Source organism: Pristiophorus japonicus, chromosome 6 (genome assembly GCF_044704955.1).
Source record: "Pristiophorus japonicus isolate sPriJap1 chromosome 6, sPriJap1.hap1, whole genome shotgun sequence".
Lineage (NCBI taxonomy): Eukaryota > Metazoa > Chordata > Chondrichthyes > Pristiophoridae > Pristiophorus > Pristiophorus japonicus.
Window position 1 is genome coordinate 13,612,631 of NC_091982.1, and position 25,024 is coordinate 13,637,654.

At 44.3% G+C, this 25,024-nt stretch overlaps 1 protein-coding gene and 1 non-coding gene across 3 annotated transcripts in view; one reads left to right on the forward strand and one right to left on the reverse strand.

Moving 5' to 3' along the window:
• Window positions 1-24,316, reverse strand: part of LOC139265557 (START domain-containing protein 10-like) — a 41,541-nt gene extending 17,225 nt beyond the window's left edge. For both annotated transcript variants that reach the window (XM_070882631.1, XM_070882630.1), the window contains exon 1: window positions 24,013-24,316. In XM_070882631.1, the coding sequence (XP_070738732.1) occupies window positions 24,013-24,143 (131 nt within the window). In that variant the 5' untranslated portion in view covers window positions 24,144-24,316. The remainder of the gene's footprint in view (window positions 1-24,012) is intronic.
• trnae-cuc (transfer RNA glutamic acid (anticodon CUC)) lies at window positions 9,395-9,466 on the forward strand. Its single transcript has one exon. It is a non-coding gene; the product is annotated as a tRNA-Glu (tRNA).
• Window positions 24,317-25,024: the final 708 nt, after the last annotated feature.

Sequence of the window (25,024 nt, forward strand, 5' to 3'; positions counted from 1 at the left end):
AATGTAGGTGCCTTACAGTCAGATTCAGGTGAATTTATAATGGGGAACAAAGAAATGGCAGACCAGTTGAACAAATACTTTGGTTCTGTCTTCACAAAGGAAGACACAAATAACCTTCCGGAAATACTAGGGGACAGTGGGTCTAGCGAGAAGGAAGAACTGAAGGAAATCCTTATTAGACGGGAAATTGTGTTAGGAAAATTGATGGGATTGAAGGCCGATAAATCCACGGGGCCTGATAGTCTGCATCCCAGGGTACTTACGTAAGTGGCCCTAGAAATAGTGGATGCATTGGTGATCATTTTCCGACAGTCTATCGACTCTGGATCAGTTTCTATGGACTGGAGGGTAGCTAATGTAACACCACTTTTTAAAAAAGGAGGGAGAGAGAGAACGGGTAATTATAGACCAGTTAGCCTGACAACGGTAGTGGGGAAAATGTTGGAATCAATTATTAAAGATGAAATAGCAGCGCATTTGGAAAGCAATGACAGGATCAGTCCAAGTCAGTATGGATTTATTAAAGGGAAATCATGCTTGACAAATCTTCGAGAATTTTTTGAGGATGTAACTAGTCGAGTGGACAAGGCAGAACCAAGGATGTGGTGTATTTGGACTTTCAAAAGGCTTTTGACAAGCTCCCACACAAGAGATTGGTGTGCAAAATTAAAGCACATGGTATTGAGGGTAATGTACTGACATGGATAGAGAACTGGTTGGCAGACAGGAAGCAGAGAGTCGGGATAAACGGGTCCTTTTCAGAATGGCAGGCAGTGACTAGTGGAGTGCCGCAAGGTTCTGTGCTGGGGCCCCAGCTGTTTACATTGTACATTAATGATTTAGACGAGGGGATTAAATGCAGTATCTCCAAATTTGCGGATGATACTAAGTTGGGTGGCAGTGTGAGCTGCGAGGAGGATGCTATTAGGCTGCAGAGTGACTTGGATAGGTTAGGTGAGTGGGCAAATGCATGGCAGATGAAGTATAATGTGGATAAATGTGAGGTTATCCACTTTGGTGGTAAAAACAGAGAGACAGACTATTATCTGAATGGTGACAGATTAGGAAAAGGGAAGGTGCAACGAGACCTGGGTGTCATGGTACATCAGTCATTGAAGGTTGGCATGCAGGTACAGCAGGCGGTTAAGAAAGCAAATGGCATGTTGGCCTTCATAGCGAGGGGATTTGAATACAGGGGCAGGGAGGTGTTGCTACAGTTGTACAGGGCCTTGGTGAGGCCACACCTGGAGTATTGTGTACAGTTTTGGTCTCCTAACTTGAGGAAGGACATTCTTGCTATTGAGGGAGTGCAGCGAAGGTTCACCAGACTGATTCCCGGGATGGCGGGACTGACCTATCAAGAAAGATTGGATCAATTGGGCTTGTATTCACTGGAGTTCAGAAGAATGAGAGGGGACCTCATAGAAACGTTTAAAATTCTGACGGGTTTAGACAGGTTAGATGCAGAAAGAATGTTCCCAATGTTGGGGAAGTCCAGAACCAGGGGTCACAGTCTGAGGATAAGGGGTAAGCCATTTAGGACCGAGATGAGGAGAAACTTCTTCACCCAGAGAGTGGTGAACCTGTGGAATTCTCTACCACAGAAAGTAGTTGAGGCCAATTCACTAAATATATTCAAAAGGGAGTTAGATGAAGTCCTTACTACTCGGGGGATCAAGGGTTATGGCGAGAAAGCAGGAAGGGGGTACTGAAGTTTCATGTTCAGCCATGAACTCATTGAATGGCGGTGCAGGCTAGAAGGGCTGAATGGCCTGCTCCTGCACCTATTTTCTATGTTTCTATGTTTCTATGAAGGAATTGAGTGTAATATTTCCAAGGTTGCAGATGACACTAAGTTGGGTGGTGGTGTGAGCTGTGAGGAGGATGTCAAGAGGCTGCAGGATGACTTAGACAGGTTAGGTGAGTGGGCAAATGCATGACAGATGCAGTATAATGTGAATAAATGTGGTTATCCACTTTGGTGGCAAAAACACGAAGGCAGAATATTATCTGAATGGTGGCAGATTAGGAAAAGGGGAGGTGCAACAAGACCTGGGTGTCATGGTACATCAGTCATTGAAAGTCGGCATGCAGGTACAGCAGGCAGTGAAGGTGGCAAATGGTATGTTGGCCTTCATAGCTAGGGGATTGGAGTATAGGAGCAGGGAGGTCTTACTGCAGTTGTAAAGGGCCTTGGTGAGGCCTCACCTGGAATATTGTGTTCAGTTTTGGTCTCCTAATCGGAGGAAGGACCTTCTTGCTATTGAGGGAGTGCAGCGAAGGTTCACCAGACTGATTCCCGGGATGGCAGGACTGACATATGAGGAGAGACTGGATCGATTGGGCCTGTATTTACTGGAGTTTAGAAGGGTGAGAGGGGATCTCTAGAAACATAAAATTCTGATGGGTCTGGACATGTTAGATGCAGGAAGAATGTTGGGGAAGTCCAGAACCAGGGGGTATAGTCTTAGGATAGGGGGTAAGCCATTTAGGACTGATGAGAAACTTCTTCACTCAGAGTTGTTAACCTGTGGAATTCCCTACCGCAGTGTTGTTGATGCCAGTTCATTGGATATATTCAAGAGGGAGTTAGATGTGTCCCTTACGGCTAAAGGGATCAAGGAGTATGGAGAGAAAGCGGGAAAGGGATACGGAGATGAATGATCAGCCATGATCTTATCGAATGGTGGTGCAGGCTCGAAGGGCCGAATGGCCTACTCCTGCACCTATTTTCTATGTTTCTTCAACCTCCTCCAACTCGATTTCCCTGTACCAACATTCTGCTCCAACACTAGCCTACTTACTGTTTCAGGCTCCTTCAACTCCTGTAAGTTTTCAGCCAATCCACTCCCACACTCAGCATCTCCACAGTACCACATCCCTCCTTGCCTTCATAGGCCTCACCAAAACCCTTTTCTATGACTGCTTTTTTTCTTCCTTCTGCTTGGTGTCATCTTACCCTGAAAATGTGCTGTGACATTATTCTGTATGCAATGAACGCTATACGAATGAAATTTATTATAGCTGCTTCTCTATTTAGCTTAAATCTGGTCTATACGTTGCACCTTCAGACATATTTTTAATGTCCATTGTGGAACAAATTGGAAAATTTTAAACTGAAACATCCAATGGGCGAGTGACCGAGATGCAAATTATATACCAGAGATCAGTGAATAATTTTCTCAATAACGATGTGATTCTGCAGAACTTAATTTCATGGGAAAACAGGCTGAATTGTGGAATTGAATCCTCAAAACCCCAGTAAAAATCTTGGCAAACCATGTAAAGTTCAGACACGATAAAGGAGTCACTTGGGATATTGGTGTGTTGAGAAAGTTCGAACAAGTGCAACAAGCAGAATTTTAGGCTCTAGGTTAAGAAGAGAGAACCAGTATTGAAAATGAGAGGGAAGGGAAAGATATGATCCAAGCATCTAAAATGGCAACAATCATAGATAACATAGTAAAATCAGCCCAAGAGAGACTGTGAACATAGATCTGGAGGACAAAAGTACAAAATCAGCAATCATCAAATGAGATTAGATGATATTTCCTGCCACAGAATTTTTGGGCTGAAAGACTTTTTCTCTTCCCATCTTTGTGTTCTTGCACTTAATATGAAAGTATACACTCCCAACCCAGGCTTCATCTCAGCAGTATCTAAACATACAGGCGGTATAAAACCAGTAACAATACCTCAACAGACTGTTGCTGTAGTAACAGAAATGCAGGTCATCTCACATAGATCTTGATGAGGTAAAAAAACAGCATTCTACAGACTGTTCGGGAGGTGGGGGAGAGGCGACATCAAAGCAGATGCCCATCCTGCCCATATTAGATGCCAGGGGGAGGGTGGAGCCTCAAATTGCTTTAATTTCTCCTTCCCTCATATCCAGCAACATCAGCAAAGAGCAGGAACAAATCACTATACTCGCTGGAATTCAGAATGAGGGGATCTCATAGAAACATAAAATTGACAGGACTGGTCAGGTTAGATGCAGGAAGAATGTTCCCAATGTTGGGGAAGTCCAGAACCAGGGGTCACAGACTAAGAATAAGGGGTAAGCCATATAGGACAGAGATGAGGAGAAACTTTTTCACCCAGAGAATTGTGAACCTGTGGAATTCTCTACCACAGAAAGTTGTTGAGTCCAGTTCATTGGATATATTCAAGAGGGAGTTAGATGCGGCCCTTATGGCGAAAGGGATCAGGGGATATGGAGAGAAGGCGGAAGTGGGGTACTGAAGTTGCATGATCAGCCATGATCATATTGAATGGCAGCGAAGACTCGAAGGGCCGAATGGCCGACTCCTGCACCTATTTTCTATGTTAATGTCCAAAAGCAAAACACTGCAGAGGCTGGAATCTGAAATAAAAACAGAAAATGCTGGAAATCTCAGCGGGTCAGGCAGCATCTGTGGAGAGAAAAAACAAAGTTAACGTTTCAGGTCGATGACCCTTTCTCAGAACTGGCAAATGTTCGAAAAGAACATTCTTAAGAAGCACTGAGAGGGGGAGGGGAAGAACAAAAGGGAAGGTCTGTGATAGAGTGAAAGGCAGGAGAGATTAGAGACAAAGGAGATGATGGGCCGAATTGAAATGGTAATGACAGAAGTTAGATAAAGGTTAATCCAGATTGGGTGTGAATGGCAGAATAATGACCAGCTGCCATTGGAGACAAAGAGAAAAAAACCATAAGATTGGGGGGGGGGGGGGGGGGGGAAGAGAGCCAAAGATCTGCAGAGGTCATGCTCTGAAATTGTTGGAACTCAATGTTGAGTCCAGAAGGCTGTAAAGTGCTTAAACGAAAGATGAGGTGCTGTTCCTCGAGCTTGCGCGGAGCTTCATTGGAACAGTGCAGGAGGCAGAGGACGGGGATATCAGAGTGAGAATGGAGCAGAGATTTAAAGTGGCAGGCGACCGGAAGCTCGGTCATATTTACGGACTGAACAGAAGTGCTCCGCAAAGCGGTCACCCAATCCATCCTTGGTCTCCCCAATGTAGAAGAGACCACCTCGTGAGCAGCGAATACAGTATACTAAATTGAAAGTAGTACAAGTAAATCGCTGTTTCACCTGGAAGGAGTATTTGAGGCCCTGGATAGGGAGGAGGTAAAGGGGCAGGTGTTGCATCTCCTGCGCTTGCACGGGAAGGTGCCATGGGAAGGGGAGGGGGTGCTGGGGGTGACTGCGGAATGGACCAAGGTGTCACAAAGGGAGTGTTCCCTTCAGAATGCTGAGGGAAGGGGAGGGGAAGATGTGATTGATGGTGGAATCACGCTGGAGGTGGCAGGAATGGTGGAGGATGATCCACTGAACATGGAGACTGGTGGGGTGAAAGGTGTGGACAAGGGGAATCTTGTTGTGGTCCTAAGAGGGAGGGGAAAGGGTGAGAGCAGAGGTGCGGGAAATAGAATGGACTCGGTCGAGGGCCATGTTAACTACAGCGGAGGGGAATCCTTGGTTGAGAAAAAAAAAGGAAGACACGTCAGAGGCACTAGTGTGAAAGGTGGCGTCGTCAGAGCAAATGCGACGGAAACAGAAACTGGGAGAATGGAACGGAGTGTAGTCCAGGTAGCTGTGGGAGTCAATGGGCATATAGTGGATACTGATTGAAAGCCTATCCCCAGAAATGGAAACCGAGAAGTCGAGGAAGGGAAGGAAATAGTCGGAGATGGACCATGTGAAGATGAAGGAAGGGTGGAAATTGAATGCAAAGTGAATTAAATTTTCTAGTTCAGGGCAAGAGCAGGAAACGGCACCAATACAGTCATCAATGTACCGGCTCAGGGAATTGTGTGGGGTAGAGATTTTTAAAATCTACACAACAAAAAACACAAACCATACTCCCACTGACATTCTACTGGCCTTGGGTTCCTTTGCCAACCAATAAAATGATTAAGTAAGTTGACAATGCATGCAACAGTGTCACGAACTTCCCAATCTCACTGTTGTAGCAAGATGCAAACAACGAAGTCCAACTCCAGCTTTGCTTTTGTTCGGCAAATATTTGGAGGGAAAGAAGAGTTTAGCAGGGTACAGGCATCCTCCAAACACAAGAGAATGTAACTTTTCTAGATGTGTGCAAACAGTGCATTACCAGCCAGAATGTATTTCAGGCAAGTGGGAAATCTGGCCAAATTGGAATATGGTATTAGATAGCTCAGTAGAAGCTACTGGTTATAATGTAGCTGATCTGAATAAACTACTTTACATGTTTCTCCATGAAAGGTTCCCCTCAAATCACAATGTCTCCAAATTCAAAATAAAACCAGCCTTCTTGGTCTACAACCATCCAACCAATATCAATTGAGTATAGGAGGCAAAATTTCAAAGTTTGTAGATGACAAAACTTGGAAATACAGTAAACAGTGAGGAGGACAGAGACTGGTGAAATGGGCAGACACATGGCAGATGAAATTTAAGGCAGAGAAGTGTGATGCAATGCATTTGAAAAAGAATGAAAGGCAATATAAACTAAATGGTACAATTTTAAAGGGGGAACCAGGAACAGAGAGACCCAAGGATTCACATACATAAATCTTTGAAGGTGGCAAGACAAGTTGATCAAGCTGTTTTAAAAAAAACACAGGATCTTTGGCTTTATAAATAGAGGGAGAGTACAAAAGCAAGGAAGTTATGCTCCACCTTTATAAATCGCTGGCTAGGCCTTCATTGGAGCACTGTGTCCATTTGGACACCACACTTTAGGAAGGACGTCAAGGCCTTGGAAGAGAGTGTAGAGGAGATTTACTAGAATGGTATCATGGATAAGGGACTACAGTTATGTGGAGAGACTAGAGAAGCTGGGATTATTCTCCTTAGAGCAGAGAAGTTTGAAGAAAGATTATATAGGTGTTAAATACTATGAAGGATTTTGATAGAGTAAATAAAAAGAAAAGAAATAAAGGATAAACTGCTTCCACTGGCAATACGGTCAGTAATCAGATTTAAGAATCAGGGGAGAGATGAGCATTTTTTTTTAATGCAGCAAATTGTTATGATCTAGAAAGCATTGCCTGAAAGGTGATAGAAACAGATTCAATGGTAACTTTCAAAAGCGAATTAAAAAATACTTGAAAAGGAAAAACTGGCAGGACTATGGGGAAAGAGTGGGACTAATTGGATAGCGCTTTCAAAGAGATGGCACAGACATGATGGGCCGAAATGGTCTCCTTGAGTGCTGTATAATTCTATGATTTTATCACGAAAAAAAAATGGTTATTCATTTCTGCTATTTATGGAATGTTGCTGGTGTAGAATGGCTGCTATATTTGCTTATGTAACACCCACAGTGCTCCAAAGTACTGTATCATAGAATCAAAGCAGCCATACAGCTCGTCCCGATTCTCAGCTAGTCCCACTCACCCGCCCTTTCCCTATAGCCCTGCAATTTTTTTTCCTTCAGATACTTATAAAACTCCCTTTGAAAGAGAAGATTGAGTCTGTCTCCACCACCCTTTCAGGCAGTGCATTCCAGAACCCAACCACTCGCTGCATCAAAACTTTTTTTTCTTTTGCCAATCACCTTAAATCTGTGTCCTCTGGTTTTCGAACCTTCTGCCAATGGGAACAGTTTCTCTCTACTCTGTCCAGACCCCTCATGATTTTGAAAACCTCCATCAAATCGCCCCTCAATCTTCTCTGCTCCAAGGAGAACCCCAGCTTCTCCAGTCGATCAACGTCTATCACTCCTGGAATCATTCTTGTAAATCTTTTCTGCTCCTTCTCAAAGGCCTACACATTTTTCCTAAAGTATGGTACCCAGAATTGGGCACAGCACTTCAGTTGGGGCCGAAACAATGTTTTATACAGGTTCATCATAATTTCCACTTTTGTACTCTATGCCTCTATTTATGAAGCCCAAGATGACATAAGCCTTTTTAACTGCTTTCTCAACCTGCCCTGCCACCTTCAATGATTTGTGCACATATACCCCCAAGGTCTCTCTCTGTTCGTGTACACCATTTAGGATTGTACCATTTAATTCATATTTCCTCTCCTCATTCTTTCTACCAAAATGTATCACTTCACACTTTTCTGCGTTAAATTTCATCTGCCACGTGTCCGCCCATTTCACCAGCCTGTCTATGTCTTCTTGAAGTCTATCACTATCCTCACTGTTCTCTGTGCTTCCAAGTTTTGTGTCACCTGCAAATTTTGAAATTGTGCCCTGTACACCAAAGTCCAAGTCATTAATATATATCAAGAAAAGCAGTGGTCCTAGAACCAACACCTGGGGAACACCAATGTATACCTTCCTCCAGTGCGTAAAACAACCGTTCACCACTATTCTCTGTTTCCTGTCATCCAGCCAATTTTGTATCCATGCTGCCACTGTCCATTTTATTCCATGGGTTTCAACTTTGTGGCACACCTATTGTCAAACGCCTTTTGGAAATCCATGTACACAACGTCAACCACATTACCCTTATCAACCCTCTCGTTATCTCATCAAAAAATTCAATCAAGTTGGTTAAACACAATTTACTTTTTAACAAATCTGTGCTGGCTTTCCTTAATTAATCCACACCTATCCAAGTGACTTAATTTTATCCTTGATCACCGTATCTAAAAGAACATAAGAATTAGGAACAGGAGTAGGCCATCTAGCCCCTCGAGCCTGCTCCGCCATTTAACAAGATCATGGCTGATCTGGCCGTGGACTCAGCTCCACTTACCCGCCCGCTCCCCTTAATTCCCTTATTGGTTAAAAATCTATCTATCTGTGACTTGAATACATTCAATGAGCTAGCCTCAACTGCTTCCTTGGGCAGAGAATTCCACAGATTCACAACCCTCTGGGAGAAGAAATTCCTTCTCAACTCGGTTTTAAATTGGCTCCCCTGTATTTTGAGGATGTGCCCCCTAGTTCTAGTCTCCCCGACTAGTGGAAACAACCTCTCTGCCTCTATCTTGTCTATCCCTTTCATTATTTTAAATGTTTCTATAAGATCACCCCTCATCCTTCTGAACTCCAACGAGTAAAGACCCAGTCTACTCAATCTATCATCATAAGGTAACCCCCTCATCTCCGGAATCAGCCTCGTGAATCGTCTCTGTACCCCCTCCAAAGCTAGTATATCCTTCCTTAAGTAAGGTGACCAAAACTGCACGCAGTACTCCAGGTGCAGCCTCACCAATACCCTATACAGTTGCAGAAGGACCTCCCTGCTTTTGTACTCCATCCCTCTCGCAATGAAGGCCAACATTTCATTCCTGATTACCTGCTGCACCTGCAAACTAACTTTTTGGGATGTGGCTCAGTGGGTAACACCCTTGCCTCTGAGTCAGAAGGTTAGGGGTTCAAGTCCTGCTCTAGCGATTGAGCACAAAAATCTAGATGTGCACTACTGTGGGAGTACTGCACTGTCGGAAGTGCTGTCTTTTAGGGTTCCCTGATGGTCTAGTGGTTAGGATTTGGCGCTCTCACCGCCGTGGCCCGGGTTCGATTCCCGGTCAGGGAAATTGTACTATTAATTCAAAAAACTTTACCAAAAAGAGTTTCATGCACAAGGACTCCCAGGTCCCTCTGCACCACAGCATGTTGTAATTTCTCCCCATTCAAATAATATTCCCTTTTACAGTTTTTTTTTCCAAGGTGGATGACCTCACACTTTCTGACATTGTATTCCATCTGCCAAACCTTAGCCCATTCACTTAACCTATCTAAATCTCTCTGCAGCCTTTCTGTGTCCTCTACACAAGCCGCTTTCCCACTAATCTTTGTGTCATCTGCAAATTTTGTTACACTACACTCTGTCCCCTCTTCCAGGTCATCTATGTATATTGTAAACAGTTGTGGTCCCAGCACCGATCCCTGTGGCACACCACTAACCACCGATTTCCAACTCGAAAAGGACCCATTTATCCCGACTCTCTGCTTTCTGTTCGCCAGCCAATTCTCTATCCATGCTAATACATTTCCTCTGACTCCGCGTACCTTTATCTTCTGCAGTAACCTTTTGTGTGGCACCTTATCGAATGTCTTTTGAAAATCTAAATACACTACATCCATCGGTACACCACTATCCACCATGCTCGTTATATCCTCAAAGAATTCCAGTAAATTAGTTAAACATGATTTCCCCTTCATGAATCCATGCTGCGTCTGCTTGATTGCACTATTCCTATCCAGATGTCCCGCTATTTCTTCCTTAATGATAGTTTCAAGCATTTTCCCCACTACAGATGTTAAACTAACTGGCCTATAGTTAACTGCCTTTTGTATGGCCCCTTTTTTTTTTTTTTTTAAACAGAGGCGTTACATTAGCTGCTTTCAATCCGCTGGTACGTCCCCAGAGACCAGAGAATTTTGGTAGATTATAACGAATGCATCTGCTATAACTTCCGCCATCTCTTTTAATACCCTGGGATGCATTTCATCAGGACCAGGGGTCTTGTCTACCTTCAGTCCCATTAGCCTGTCCAGCACTCCCCCCCGCCCCCCCCCTAGTGATAGTGATTGTCTCAAGGTCCTCCCTTCCCACATTCCTGTGACCAGCAATTTTTGGCATGGTTTTTATGTCTTCCACTGTGAAGACCGAAGCAAAATAATTGTTTAAGGTCTCAGCCATTTCCACATTTCCCATTATTAAATCCCCCTTCATCTTCTAAGGGACCAACATTAACTTTAGTCACTCTTTTCCGTTTTATATATCTGTAAAAGCTTTTATTATCCGTTTTTATGTTTTGCGCAAGTTTACCTTCGTAATCTGTCTTTCCTTTCTTTATTGCTTTCTTAGTCATTCTTTGCTGTTGTTTAAAATTTTCTCTCTCTATTTTCCCATTAACCTTGGCCACCTTATATGCATTGGTTTTTAATTTGATCCTCTCCTTTATTTCCTTGGTTATCCACGGCTGGTTATCCCTTCTCTTACTGCCCTTTTTCACTGGAATATATTTTTGTTGAGCGCTATGAAAGAGCTCCTTAAAAGTCCTCCACTGTTCCTCAATTGTGCCACCGTTTAGTCTGCTTCCAGTCTACCTTAGCCAACTCTGCCCTCATCCCACTGTAGTCCCCTTTGTTTAAGCATTGTATGCTCATTTGAGACACTACTTCCTCACCCTCAATCTGTATTACAAATTCAACCATACTGTGATCACTCATTCCGAGAGGATCTTTTACGAGATCGTTTATTATTCCTGTCTCATTACACAGGACCAAATCTAAGATAGCTTGCTCCCTTGTAGTTTCTGTAACATACTGGTCTAAGAAACAATCCCACATGCATTCTCTGAATTCCTCCTTCAGGCTACCCCGTGCGCTTTGATTTGACCAAGCGACATGTAGGTTAAAATCCCCCATGATTACTGCCGTTCCTTTTTCACATGCCTCCATTATTCCCTTGATTATTGCCCTCCCCACCGTGAAGTTATTATTTGGGGGCCTATAAACTACACCTACCAGTGACTTTTTCCTCTTACTATCTCTAATCTCCACCCACAATGATTCAACATTTTGTTCATTAGAACCAATATCGTCTCTCACAACTGCCCTGATATCATCCTTTATTAACAGAGCTACCCCACCTCCTTTCCCTTCTTGTCTATCTTTCCGAATCGTCAGATACCCCTGTATGTTTAATTCCCAGTCTTGGCCACCCTGCAACCACGTTTCTGTAATGGCCACCAAATCATACCCATTTGTGATGATTTGTGCAACAATCTTCCCCACTACCAAGATTAAACTCACTGGCCTGTAATTGCTGGGTTTATGTTTTCACCCTTTTTTATACAATGGTGTAAAATTTGCAATTCCAGTTCTCTGGCAACATCACCCCCTATCTGGAGAATTGGATTATTATGGCCAGTACATCCGCGATTTCCGCCATCAATTCCCTCAGCATCCTAGGATATATCATTTGAACACAATGAACTACAGGAACATACTGGACAGTTCACAATTAGCTAGGAAAATGTGTGTGCGACTTCATAGTTCTTTTCTTCCTAGACATCAGGTTACAAACTCTTTGATAAAAATGGTACAAATGTTCTGCTCAATTACTCCCAAGACATGCAAATGTAATCTGGTGCTCCTTATCTGAATAAGGTAATCTGATGGTGGCACTAAGGTACTAACATGAAGCGCTATTATATAATCGCACACAGGTTTGCACACATGTCCCCAAGTGTTTCCCATCTCAGCTGTGCATCAGGTTACTGCTCGGTTGCATCTAGCAGAGATCAGGCACAGGCAGGGAAGGAAAGCACATACACCCCTCCCAATCACAGACCGAAGTTGGCAGAGATCTGGGGTAGGTCACCTGTCTAGTCCCACAGCCACTAACGGGGCATAGTGCAGGAGGAAAAGAAAAATACTTAAGAGGATGAACCAGATCAAGTTGGTTCCCCCTCCTTCTCAGGTGGTCCCTCGAATCGAGGATAACTTGCTTCCACACCAAAAAAGGATGAGTTCACAGGTGTTTCAATTAAGGACCTAATATTTCAGGTCCCAAACTGCATATTGAAGGATGGAAGATGCCTGTGCATGGATTTTATTTAAAAAAACGTGTGATGGCCGTTGCACACCAGCCACCACACGGGCTTGACAGAGCTTAGTCTTGGTCCAGTGACAAGGGCTAGCCAAGTCCAGCTGCACAGACCTAGTGCGCACACTTATCGCAGTGTGTGCTGGCCCGTGCTGCCCCAGGGCCCACATCTCTCCTGGGCCCCGATCACATCGCTCCACGATCTCGTGTCGCTCCTCCGCCCCGACCTTGCCACTCCTACTGTACCTGCCCACGCTCCAATCACCGACCTGGATTATGGCGACATCCAATCCAGTCACCCTCTTCACTGCCGTTGCTCTCCTGCACCAGCTCGTGCTGCTCCCTGGAGTAGTAGGTTCCTTTCAAGGCCCCGATCTGCCGCTGATGTTCTCACGCAGGTTGGGGCCACCACTTGTTTTAAGGCCTCAACCTGGGAGGACAGACGCACCAACATTAGCGTCCTCGACCAGGCCAACATCCCCAGCATTGAAGCACTGACCACACTTGATCAGCTCCTCTGGGCAGGCCACATTGGCCTCATTCCAGACACGAGACTCCCAAAGCAAGCGCTCTACTTGGAACTCCTTCACTGCAAATGAGCCAAAGATGGGCAGAAAAAACATCATCAGAGAGGCTTTGAGGGTGTCCTTGTAAAGTGCAACATCCCCACTGACACCTGGGAGTCCCTGGCCAAAGACTGTCCCAAGTGGAGGAAGTGCATCCGGGAGGGCGCTGAGCACCTTGAGTCTCATCGCCAAATGATGGATGATGAAGATGATGATGATTATGATGATTCAACCTACCACTGGGGTCAGGGCATTAAATAGTTCACCCTTGGGCAAGGTCGCAGTGGATTTAAAGCACACCCATGACGTAAAGGAGAGAAAGAGAATCAATCCCATACCCACAAGGTGAAGTGGTGGGGGTGAAAGAGAAGAGAACATGACAGCCGAGCTTGATACAATACTCACCTGATTATCTACACTTGCACTGATAGCGGTAATGAGCAGGAAGCTTGGCTTTTATTTTTTCTCTCGCCCTGAAATCTGCAGCCGATGAGCCAATTGCTTCATTGATTTTTTATTAGAACTAACTCTCAGATGGACACTTAACCATTTTGTATAGCTCAACACTGGGTAGTGCATTTACTCAATTAATTAGTCAAAGCAATTTATCTTCAAGTATTTTTCCCTTCGCTGCTGCATTGTTGCATCTTGCAGATATCAGGCACATACATAGAAAGAAACCTGGGACAGTTGGTCGCACTTCTGCACTATGCCCAATCAGCATCAGAAGATTGTAAGTTTCAATCCTTTACCATCACTTGAGCATATAATCTAGGCTGATAATCTAGTACATAACTGAAGGAATGCTGCATCGCCAGATCCTTAAGGCAAGATGTTAAATCAAGGTTTGAACGAACTTTTAAAGATCCATTATTTGAAGCTGTTCCAGTTTCAATACAACACTGGCATCGATCAGGCAATGTGGATATATCCTGTCCACAAAAAGCAGGACAAATCCAATCCGGCCAGTTACCACCCCATCAGTCTACTCTCAATCATCAGCAAAGAGATGGAAGATGTCATCAACAGTGCTATCAAGCAGCACTTACTCACCAATAACCTGCTCACCGATGCCCAGTTTGGGTTCCGCCAGGACCACTTGGCTCCAGACCTCATTACAGCTTTGGTACAAACATGGACAAAAGAGCTGAATTCCAGGTGAGGAGAGAGTGACTGCCGTTGACATCAAGACGGCCCTAGTAAAACTGAAGTCAATGGGAATCAGGGGAAAATTCTACACTGCATGGAGTCATACCTAGTACAAAAGATGATGGTTGTGGTAGTTGGAGGTCAATCATCACAGCCCTAGGACATAGCTGCAGGAGTTCCTCAGGGCAGTGTCCTAGGTCCAACCAACTTCAGCTGTTTCAACAATGGTCTTCCCTCCATCATAAGGTCAGAAGTGGGGATATTTGCTGATGACTGCAGTGTTCAGTGCCATTCGCAACTCCTCAGACAATGGAACAGCCCATGCCCGCATGCAGCAAGACCTGGACGACATTCAGGCTCGGGCTGATAAGCGGCAAGTAACATTCGCACCACACAAGTGCCAAGCAATGACTATCTCCAACAAGCAAGAGTCTAACCACGGCTCCTCAACATTCAACGACATTACAATCACCAAATACCCCATCAACATCCTGGGGGGTCACCATTGACCAGAAACTTAACTGGACTAGCCACAAATACTGTGGCAACAAGAGCAGGTCACAGGCTGGGTATTCTGTGGCAAGTGTCTCACCTCCCAACTCCCCAAAGCCTTTCCACCATCCACAAGGCACAAGTCAGGAGTATGATGGAATACTCTCCACTTGTCTGGATGAGTGTTGCTCCAACAATACTCAAGAAGCTCGACACCATCCAGGACAAAGCAGCCCGCTTGATTGCCACCCTATCCATCATCTTAAACATTCACTATCAGCGGCGTACCGTGGATGCAGTGTGTACCAGCTACAAGATAAACTGAGAAACTTGCCAAGGCTTCTTCGGCTGCATCTCCCAAATCCGCAACCTCTACCACCTAGAAGGACAAGGGCAGCAGGTGCATGGGAACACCATCAGCTGCAAGGGACACCATCAGCTGCAAGTTCTCCTCCAAGTTACACCATCCTGACTTGGAAATATATCAGCGTTCCCTCATTGCTGCTGGGTCACAATCCTGGAACTCCTCCTGTAACAGCACTGTGGGAGGACCTTCACCACACAGGTTGCAGCGGTTCAAAAAGGGGGCTCATCACCACCTTCTCAAGGGCAATTAGAAACAAAGATAGAAAATAGATGCGGGAGTAGGCCATTCGGCCCTTTGAGCCTGCACCACCATTCAATATGATTATGGCAACAAATGCTGGCCTTACCAGCGATGCCCACATCCCAGGAACGACTAAAAAAATGTTTAAAAGCAGGGCATTTTGACCAATGTTTCCTTCCTCAGCCAAAATCACCAAAAACAGATCAACTAGTCATTTGTCACATTGCTGGTACAGAATGGTTGCTAATTTTGCCCAAATATCAAGCGACTGCACTCCAAAATTAATTTGCTGTGTAAAGTGTTAACAGCCTTGTAATAATTTTCTACACTATCCCTAGTGCTTCAAAATCCACACAATACTCCAGGTGTGGTCTAAGGTTCTATACAAATTTAGCATTACCTCCATGCTTTTGTAGTCTATTCTTCTAGAAATTAACCCCACTACTTCTTTGCTTCTTTGAGATTTATGTATCTGTATTCCCAGATATCTGCTCACCTGGCCTCCTTATTGCTCCTACCAAAATGAACTACCTCACTTTTTGCAATATTGAATTCCTTTTGCCCATTATCCACCCACTCTGCAAGCCTGTTTATGTCCTCCTGTATCTTGGTGCAGTCCTCTACATTGTTTGCTATACCGTCCAATTTGGTATCATCTGCAAATTTCAGTATTATGGGCCCAAATTTGGCCCTCCGGTTTTTTCAGTGGACCCCCCCCCCACCCCCGGCCGACATTTTACCTCAGAAGCAGCGCCAAAAAAAATCCGTCCGATCATGGCCGGTTCTCGGGCCATCTGTGGAGCTGGCGTGGCGCAGAAGATAGGGGGCGGAGCGAGGTTCCGGCGCTGAAAACAGTGCCAGGACCTCTGCACATGCATGCTAGAGTCTGCGCACATGTGCAGTAGCTCCTGGTAGGCCGTTTCGGCAAACGCGCGCTGCAGGCTGTGTGGGAGGGGCTGAAGCACACCACCCCTATCCTGGGCCTGCCGCACACTCCGATATCGAAGGATCGTAGACCGGCGCGAGCATTGACTTGGTGCAGAGCCAGGATGGCAAGGAGAATTCACAGGACACCAAAGAAGAGAGTATTGATAGCCAAAAGTGCCCAGTGTGTGAGGTCATCTTCCCGCTCAACCTGGAGGACTTTGATTTCGAGCAGCACGTTGTGAAGCACTTTGTTTACGAGCGTCCAGTGTGCCAAAGGACCTTTCCAGAGAACAGACAAGCTGCCTATGAAGACCATGTGCAGTCCCATTTTATGGAGGCCAACAAACCAGTTTGAGTTCTACTTTATAAAAATGCCGCCGAGACCAGCCTTTCCTCTTCCTCCCCGTTTCATCTTTTTCTGCATCTGTGTGTACTTTCAGTACCATTGCCATCAAACCCTTTCTCCATGCCTTTATTACTCCTAGACTTAATTTCTCAATTGCATTCCTTGCTGTCCTTTCAACTTATCATATCCCTAAACTCCAAATTGTCCCAAACTCTATTGCACATATCTTGACTTGCGCCAAGTCCCATTTGCTCCTCGCTTCTGTCCTGGTTCTCTGTCTCCAAACTCATTGAATTTTAAATCCTTCATCTTCATCTATAAAATTGATCCATAACCCATCCTTGTACCCTCTCCACAATTTTCTCTAGCCTCGCTTCCCCTGCCTTGTCTCTAGCATTCTGTGCATCTTCCTGTACTCTGGCATCCTCTGCATTCCCCATCCAACTTCAACTGCCTTAGCCCATCACGTCTAGGAGGTCACTACCTATACAATCAGGACTGATCTGGCATATCTGGTACTTATTTCAAGAATGGTTTAGGCAGTGCAGTAAGCTCCTGGCAGGCCGTTTCGGCAAACTCATGCTGCAAGCTATGTGGGAGGGGCCAAAGCACGCTGTCCCTAGCCCTGGCCGAATGGGCTCTCTCATCGGCAGCCCGCTGCATTCCCCAAGGTAGGAGTTCTAATTTATATTTGTTATTTACTGATTGATTTTGGTGTTTTAGGTGCAGGGTTCCGGCTATTTTTTAAAAATTTATGGATTGCTTATTACTTTTTGTGCTTTGTTTGGTGCTTGGTGATGCTTTAAATGTAGTTACTTGCGCCAATTCCTTAACTGCAAGTAAGGTCTTCCTGTGCGGACAAAAGTGGACACGTACGCTGCCCTAAATTAGTTTAGTACAACTTTTTGCTGGCCAAATTGACATAAATGGCTGGGAACGCCCCCTTTTGAAAAAAAAAACTCATCTAACAAAAAACCTAACTAACTTACACTGGTGCAAATTAAATGGCCATATTTGCAACTAAAAAGATACACCAGAAAAATCAAGTTACACCAAAAAAAAACGGTGCAACTCATGGGGAAATTTGGGTCCTAAACCTCCAATTTCTGAATCCAAATGATTTACGTATACGATGATGAATAATGTTTTCCCAACACGGAGCCCTGCGCAACACCACTTCCCACTTTCTGCCAGTCTGAGAAACCTCCCTCACTCCTGCCCTCAGGTTTCTGTTTTGTAGCTCTTTCAATCCATTCTGTTACCTGACCACTGACTCCTCACACTCTGGCTTTTATCACGAGTGGTTTACTGAATGAAGGCCTTCTGAAAGTTCATAATACCACATCCACTGCATTTCCCATGTCTACTCTATTAGAATTCTTTGAAGAAGTACCAAAGTTGATTAAACACAACCGGTTTAGAAATTCTTGCTATTTAGTATATTCTCCGACTATTGTTGTGTTACCTCACCTTTAGCAAAAATTCTAGTATCTTTCCTACCACTCACATGAAACTAACCGGTCTATAAGTTTCATGAATTAGTTCTAGCTTCTTTTTTGAAGACAATAAAAATATTTGCTGTTCACATTACTAGGTCTAGCAATATTCTGGATGTTATAAAATAATTACACTATGCAGGGTTGTCAGTGTGATGTCTTAGTCTTCACTCTATGCCTCGATAGATATCCCGGTTGAATTTGGGAACTCACCATGTGGGGAAACTGTAAGGAACAAAACTCTTCCTACCACTGCAGCCCAAATTTTCTTGTATATATTTTATCTGTACTATCGAGGCACTTGGTCCTCCAAACATTTTTCCCTTGTCACTTCTAAGCAACAAACATCATAAATGCTCTCCCCCATCTTCCTACACACCTACGGAGTAAAATCCCTACTTTGCTGAAATAGAGAATCATCTTTCCTTCTCATTCTTTCCCAGTACATCAAAACTGTGGAACTTCCAAAGTCCCTCTGTCTTTCTCTTAAAATCTACAAGCCTTTAAAATCAGTGTGTGGCTTCACTTAATCATTACTAGATTTATTTAATTTTTTTTAAACTTCTTCAGCATTGATGTCTTGTACTATAAGCCCTCAATTAAACAGAAAATCTAAATACTGTGCTATAAAATGTAAAAGCATCATCCCAGATAGGCTATTTAATGGCTTAGTAAGACAGGATAGTTTATGCACGGTTTAAAATTGGGGCAAATTCCTGGAATCATGCACATGACCCCATAATGGCCAGTGCTGCAGACATCGTGGAGAACCAGAAGGTTGGAGAGAGAGAGTTGGATCCATGAGCCCTATACTTCCATTGCCTCAGAGATGATGATCAGCTGGCACGAAATCTAACCTGGCTGGCCCATGCTAGGGTAATTACAGGATTTTATAAACCTTGCACATGTTGTCTGGTTATTATACGGTCTGTTACTCTGGAGGTAATCAGGATATAGTTCCTTTAGCAGCTGTAGATTTATATTACACTACCTTGAGACTATATTCTAAAACACATGGGGCTAGAAATTGAAGCGCAAAAGTATCGCCAGGCACTACACAATTGATTCCGATGGGAGCTTATGGCTTAGCGCACCAAGAGGGAAGTGGAGCGCTAAATCAAGCGCTAGCACGTCCCTTAGAATGCTAAAGGGAGCGAGAGGGGCGATGGAGGCAGAGTGCTGCACAATGTTCCATGTAACGCTGTTGGTTTTACAAGCTCTTTCCCTTTTTAAAAACAGCACACAGGGGACATAAATACATTTTGGCCGACATAACCACCACTGCCTTTAATTAGCGCTCCCCAAGCGGCCGGCTAAGGTCACAATGCCTCCTGCAGATGCCGTTGTTGACGCCTAGTGACGCTGCAGGCGACGGAAACAAATTTTACATCCGGGGCGGATAACAGGGCACTGCCCACTGGATGACATCACAATCTCCATGGTGCAGGAAATCGAGGTGATAGCACCATGGAAGGTCACAGACATCGGTAATTTCGCTGCACCTGGTCAGTAAGCCCTTTGCGTCCTGTTATAGCCTCCTGGAAGCGCTAACGGGAGGCGTAAAGGAGGCCAATTTCTCTCCCATGGATCTCTATCTTTTGTCATGCTCATTCATTTGGAGACACACTTTTGGCACAGGCAATTCCTTAGTTTACACCTTATTACTTAGTATTAATACTACTGTATTTATATGTTTATCCTGCTCTCTATACAGTGATTCCTTAAGATCACCAAAAAAGTTATTTAAACAAAGTATAAATTGTATTGAATCACATGCTGATGATTTTAGAATCCTTTTTGCATTTTATAGCTATAATTCAACAGAAGGCCACACTTCACATAAGGCATGTGACTGGCTTATCGTGGTTAGCTGTCTAGTAGAAGCAGCTGACCCCAGAACACACAAATAAAGCCACATTTCTTTGGCCAAGCAAAAGCTACAAATACCAGCTAATCCTAAGTGAATTTAAAACAAATACAATGGAAATTGCCCTCCTTTAAATTCCTGACGTGAAGGTGCAATAGCTTAGAACAAGCAGCAATCCCAAGATCCTCTCCATTACTTCAGAAAGGAAAGAGCACATCACCAAGATAGCCTGCCAAAATAGGAGCTTGAGATAGGGGGAAAAAGGAAAAATAAATTGCAGAGACTCGTATTGTAGCATATTGTGGAACTTCAGTGATCTGTCACATCAAACTATCTCTTAGCATTATGACAGACGTGTTCAGTGGCAAGATCTGAAAATTCCTATAATTAAGACATTACTATTTCTGGGGTTGGCAACTATATAATTGGGGTCATTAAGTCCTCAAGATCATTAAAGTTCTATTTACTCAAAGACACTTGATACTAGTTATTATAGAAGACTCTGATGTACTTTACAGTTTCAGAACAATGTTGTCACTGGGCTTAGAGTATTAGAACCAGTATGTTATAAATAAGAAAATCATACTTAAGTCTTTCCATTTTTATATTTGTGCTAATATACTTTTGCATATTTTAAATGCAGCAGCTCAATCTCAATCTGACCAGAACCAGTGACACCAGTATTTGATCCAAATGATGGCTTTTCTGTTTGTGGTACTTAAAAAATGTTCAGACCCCTTGCAGTTACACATGACATTTTGCCAGATCATGGACTTTATTTTCTTCACATTAAGTTACCTCATTTTCCCTTCTTGAAAACAAATCCACCTACATAACATTTACTCCAATGCAAAAAATCATTGTGTGAACTACTTTGAGAAGTTTCAAGTTAGTAAGGCCTTTTATTACTTTATAACCAGTGTTCAAAAGGCTACAGTTGCCCTGCCTTTTATTAATTGGTTTCATCAAGCCATTCCACTCCCTTACTTGACACACAACTGTATCACTGCTCATTCATTTCCTGCCTTATTGCCTGGTTACTTCTCCTGTCCATCAGTTTACCCAGTCAACTGGTGCATTGAAACGCCTCATCAGGAGAAGCAGCGACCTTCCCGTGATAATCGGGTGTGCACGGATGATGTACATTCACGCACGACAAACGGTCACCCAGAATCTAACGGACGAGATAATAACGGATCTGGGGCTATATGAGGAACCCCTCGCAGCGCCCATTCCGCATCTTCCAGAGGATCTAAAGAACCTCAGGAATCCTTTACAGGAGAACATTAAATGGTAGCATGGGCCAGCCCACACTGCAATATGTGTGCACGCTAGGTCCATGCAGCAGAGCAGGTCTCCAGTCGTCCTGGTTTACCCTTACCACTGGATAAAGGCCTAGCCCTGTCAAGCCCCTGTGCTGGCTGGTGTGCAACAGTCACCACACATTTAAAAAATTCAAGCACAGGCATCTTCCACCCCCTCAATTGGACTGGAACATCGGGTCCTTCACCTAAACACCTGTGAACTCATGAAAGCAAGTTATCCTCGTTCGAGGGACCACCTATGATGATGATGATGAATCTTCAACCTGTAACAATGAATAGTATATAGAATCAGAGAAATTTCAGCACAGAAGTAGATCATTTGACTTATGTACCCATGTGTGCACTAGCTAAACTTCAGAGCTGCTTCCTCTAATCCCATTCCCCTGCTCTTTCCAAGTACACTAAAATGTTCAAGAACATAGGAATGTAGGCCAGAAAAGTATATCTGGCCAGGCCCACTGTCCAGGAAAAATCATATCCTCAATACCTCTACGCCCTCGATCAAATTTTTCTCCAGGTAATTATGCAATTCACAATTAAATATGATGATACAATTACCCTCCCTCTCTTCTCCACCCCTACAGTCCATTCTATACATTCCTCACCTTCTGGGTAAAGTAGTTAAATCTAAACTCCCTTTTCCATGTTTAAAGCTATGCTCTTATTTTGTAGAATCTGTGATTATGTTCGACAGATTGACTTTTATCTTGTCTATGTTCTTTAGGATCATGAATACTTCCACAAGATCACCCCCGAGCTTTCTCTTAAAATGTTTTAAATTTCACCTTTTAGACATGTCACATTTGGACAGGTCTTCCATCGAATCAGTGGAGCACACCTCACTATGAGAACCAATGGGATGGGCTAGGGGGTGCCACAGGAAGCCTCCAAGGCTGAAATTTTAAAATTTTAGAAGGTCACCTTACACTTTACTTAAATCCTAATGATGTCAGTTTTTTTCCCCAAAAAGATTAGGGGATAGGAAAATATTCCTTCAAAATACAAGACTGCAAGGTAACAGAAGTCTGGATCTACTATATTTGACCCCATTTCGGCAGACTCATCATATCTTTCATGGTCCCTTGCCTTTCTCTAACCACCATTCCTGTGCCTTACTTTCTTTTTTTTCTCAAATTGCATCATCTCTACTTTGTCACATTGTAGGATTTCCCAATCTCATAATTCTCATCTATTTTTCTCTTTCTTTCTACAAATAAGAACTACATTTTTTTTTTAAATTTGTTCTTGGGATGCAGGCAACACTGGTAAAACCAGATTTATTGCCCATCTCTAGTTACCCTAAGAATGTAACATTCCATGAACCATTGCAGTCCTTGTAGTGATGCTGCTTCCACAATGATATTGGGTATTAGAAATTTAAAGATACTAGCCCAACAGGAAGTCTGAAATAAAAAACTATCCAGCTGCTCCATTTGCACCTGAAAAGATTGGCTAACATTCTGGCGAAGGGGTCTCCAAATGAAATATTAATCCATTTTTCCCTCTTCAGAAACTGTTGCACAATTTCATTTCTTCCTTTCCTCTTTATTTATTTATGAAATAGGGATTCTCCCCTTCACAAATCCTATGCTGGTAACCCTATGATCATCCGCCCCATCGATTATGGTTATTTTAGGGAGTTATCATTTACTTAGCCTTGGCTCAATGGTAGCACTCACACCTCAGAGTTAGGTCATGGATTCAAGCCCCACTCCAGATATAATCTAGACTGACACTTCAGTGCAGTATTGAGGGAGTGCTGCATTGTCAGAAGTGACTTCTTTCAGATGACATGTTAAACCATGTCTGTCCTCTCAGGTTGACTAAAAGAATTGCACGACAATCGAGAAGGGGGGAGCTCTCCTGATATTCCGGCCAGCAGTTATCCCTCAACCAACATCAATAAAACATAGAAACATAGAAAATAGGTGCAGGAGCAGGCCATTCAGCCCTTCTAGCCTGCACCGCCATTCAATGAGTTCATGGCTGAACATGAAACTTCAGTACCCCCTTCCTGCTTTCTCGCCATAACCCTTGATCCCCCGAGTAGTAAGGACTTCATCTAACTCCCTTTTGAATATATTTAGTGAATTGGCCTCAACTACTTTCTGTGGTAGAGAATTCCACAGGTTCACCACTCTCTGGGTGAAGAAGTTTCTCCTCATCTCGGTCCTAAATGGCTTACCCCTTATCCTTAGACTGTGACCCCTGGTTCTGGACTTCCCCAACATTGGGAACATTCTTTCTGCATCTAACCTGTCTAAACCCGTCAGAATTTTAAACGTTTCTATGAGGTCCCCTCTCATTCTTCTGAACTCCAGTGAATACAAGCCGAGTTGATCCAGTCTTTCTTGATAACAGATTAGTTCTGGCGATGGATCGTCGAAATGAATGGTTAACTTTTGTTTTATCTCCACAGATGCTGCCTGACCCGCTGAGGTTTCCAGTATTTTCGCTTTTTATTTCAATAAAACAGAACGATCGTCATTTATCTCTGTGGGAGCTTGCTGTGCGCAGGTTGGCAGTCACGTTTCCGCACACTACAACAGCGACACCACACTTCCGAAGTACTTCATTGGCTGTGAAAAGCGTTTCGGGTCGTCTTCTGGGTGGCGATACTCTTTTCTTTACCACTTCCCCATTCCCCGGGACGCCCATGTTCGCCCCCTCCCCTTTCCCTCCTTCACCACTCCGAATCCCTGTCGTTCCCCCTCCGCCCCGCCCCGCATCGCATCCCGGCGTTTTACCTTGATCCTGTGCACGGCTTTGCTGTCGGACGCGGCCTGCACCCACACGCCGATCTCCGGCTTGCAGTATTGCTGCTGCCAGCCTTGCGCCGACTCGCACTGCTGCCGGAACGAGGCGAACGCCAGGTCATCGGGGACCTGCACGACGTCGCGCTCAGCCGACATGGGGCTGGAGGAAGCTGTGGGCAGAGCCTGCCCCCTCGGTGCTCGGCGGCTGGAAGGGAAGCTCCGCTGTCTCCGTGCCGACCACACACACACACACACTGGCGGATGCTTTGGTCTCCGTCAGCACCGACCCTGTTGACCGCCAAGCCTCAATGTACACTCGGCTGCCCGCTCGGTCAGTTGCCCCCCCTCCCCTACACCACCAATTACCCCGCACAAACACCTGACACTAAACGTCCCACCTCCGACCTGGAGCTACAGGTGACGTTTCCTGTCCCCTCATTGGTTCGCTGGGCCGTCACTCAGAGACGGCACCTGTGCTTGTGTTGGAGGAAGTCCTCAGAATTCACAGCGACACGCAACAGTAGCTGCAACAACAACAACAACAACTTCCATTTATATAGGGCCTTTAACGTATAAAACCTTCCAATGAGTGTTATAAGACTAAACAAATGAGAAATTACAGCAGATGACCAAAAGCTTGGTCAAAGAGGTCGGTTTTAAGGAGCGTCTTAAAGGAGGAAAGAGGTGGAGAGGTTTAGGGAGGGGGTTCCAGGGCTTAGGGTCCGGGCAGCTAAAGGCACAGCCACCACTGGTTGAGCGATTTTAATCAGGGATGCTCAAGAGGGCAGAATTTAAGGAGCGCAGATGTCTCAGACAATTCACAGCAACCGTAGCTAGCTGCAGATACAATTCAAACACCACAAGATCATTCAGAATAAATAGCTCAATTTGGCCCACATTAGTTCATTGTTTCCAGGAATACCTTACATTTCTCATTGCAGTATCTAATTGTTTCTTTAATGCATTCAGGATTTTGATCTCCACAACCATGGAAGTATGATAT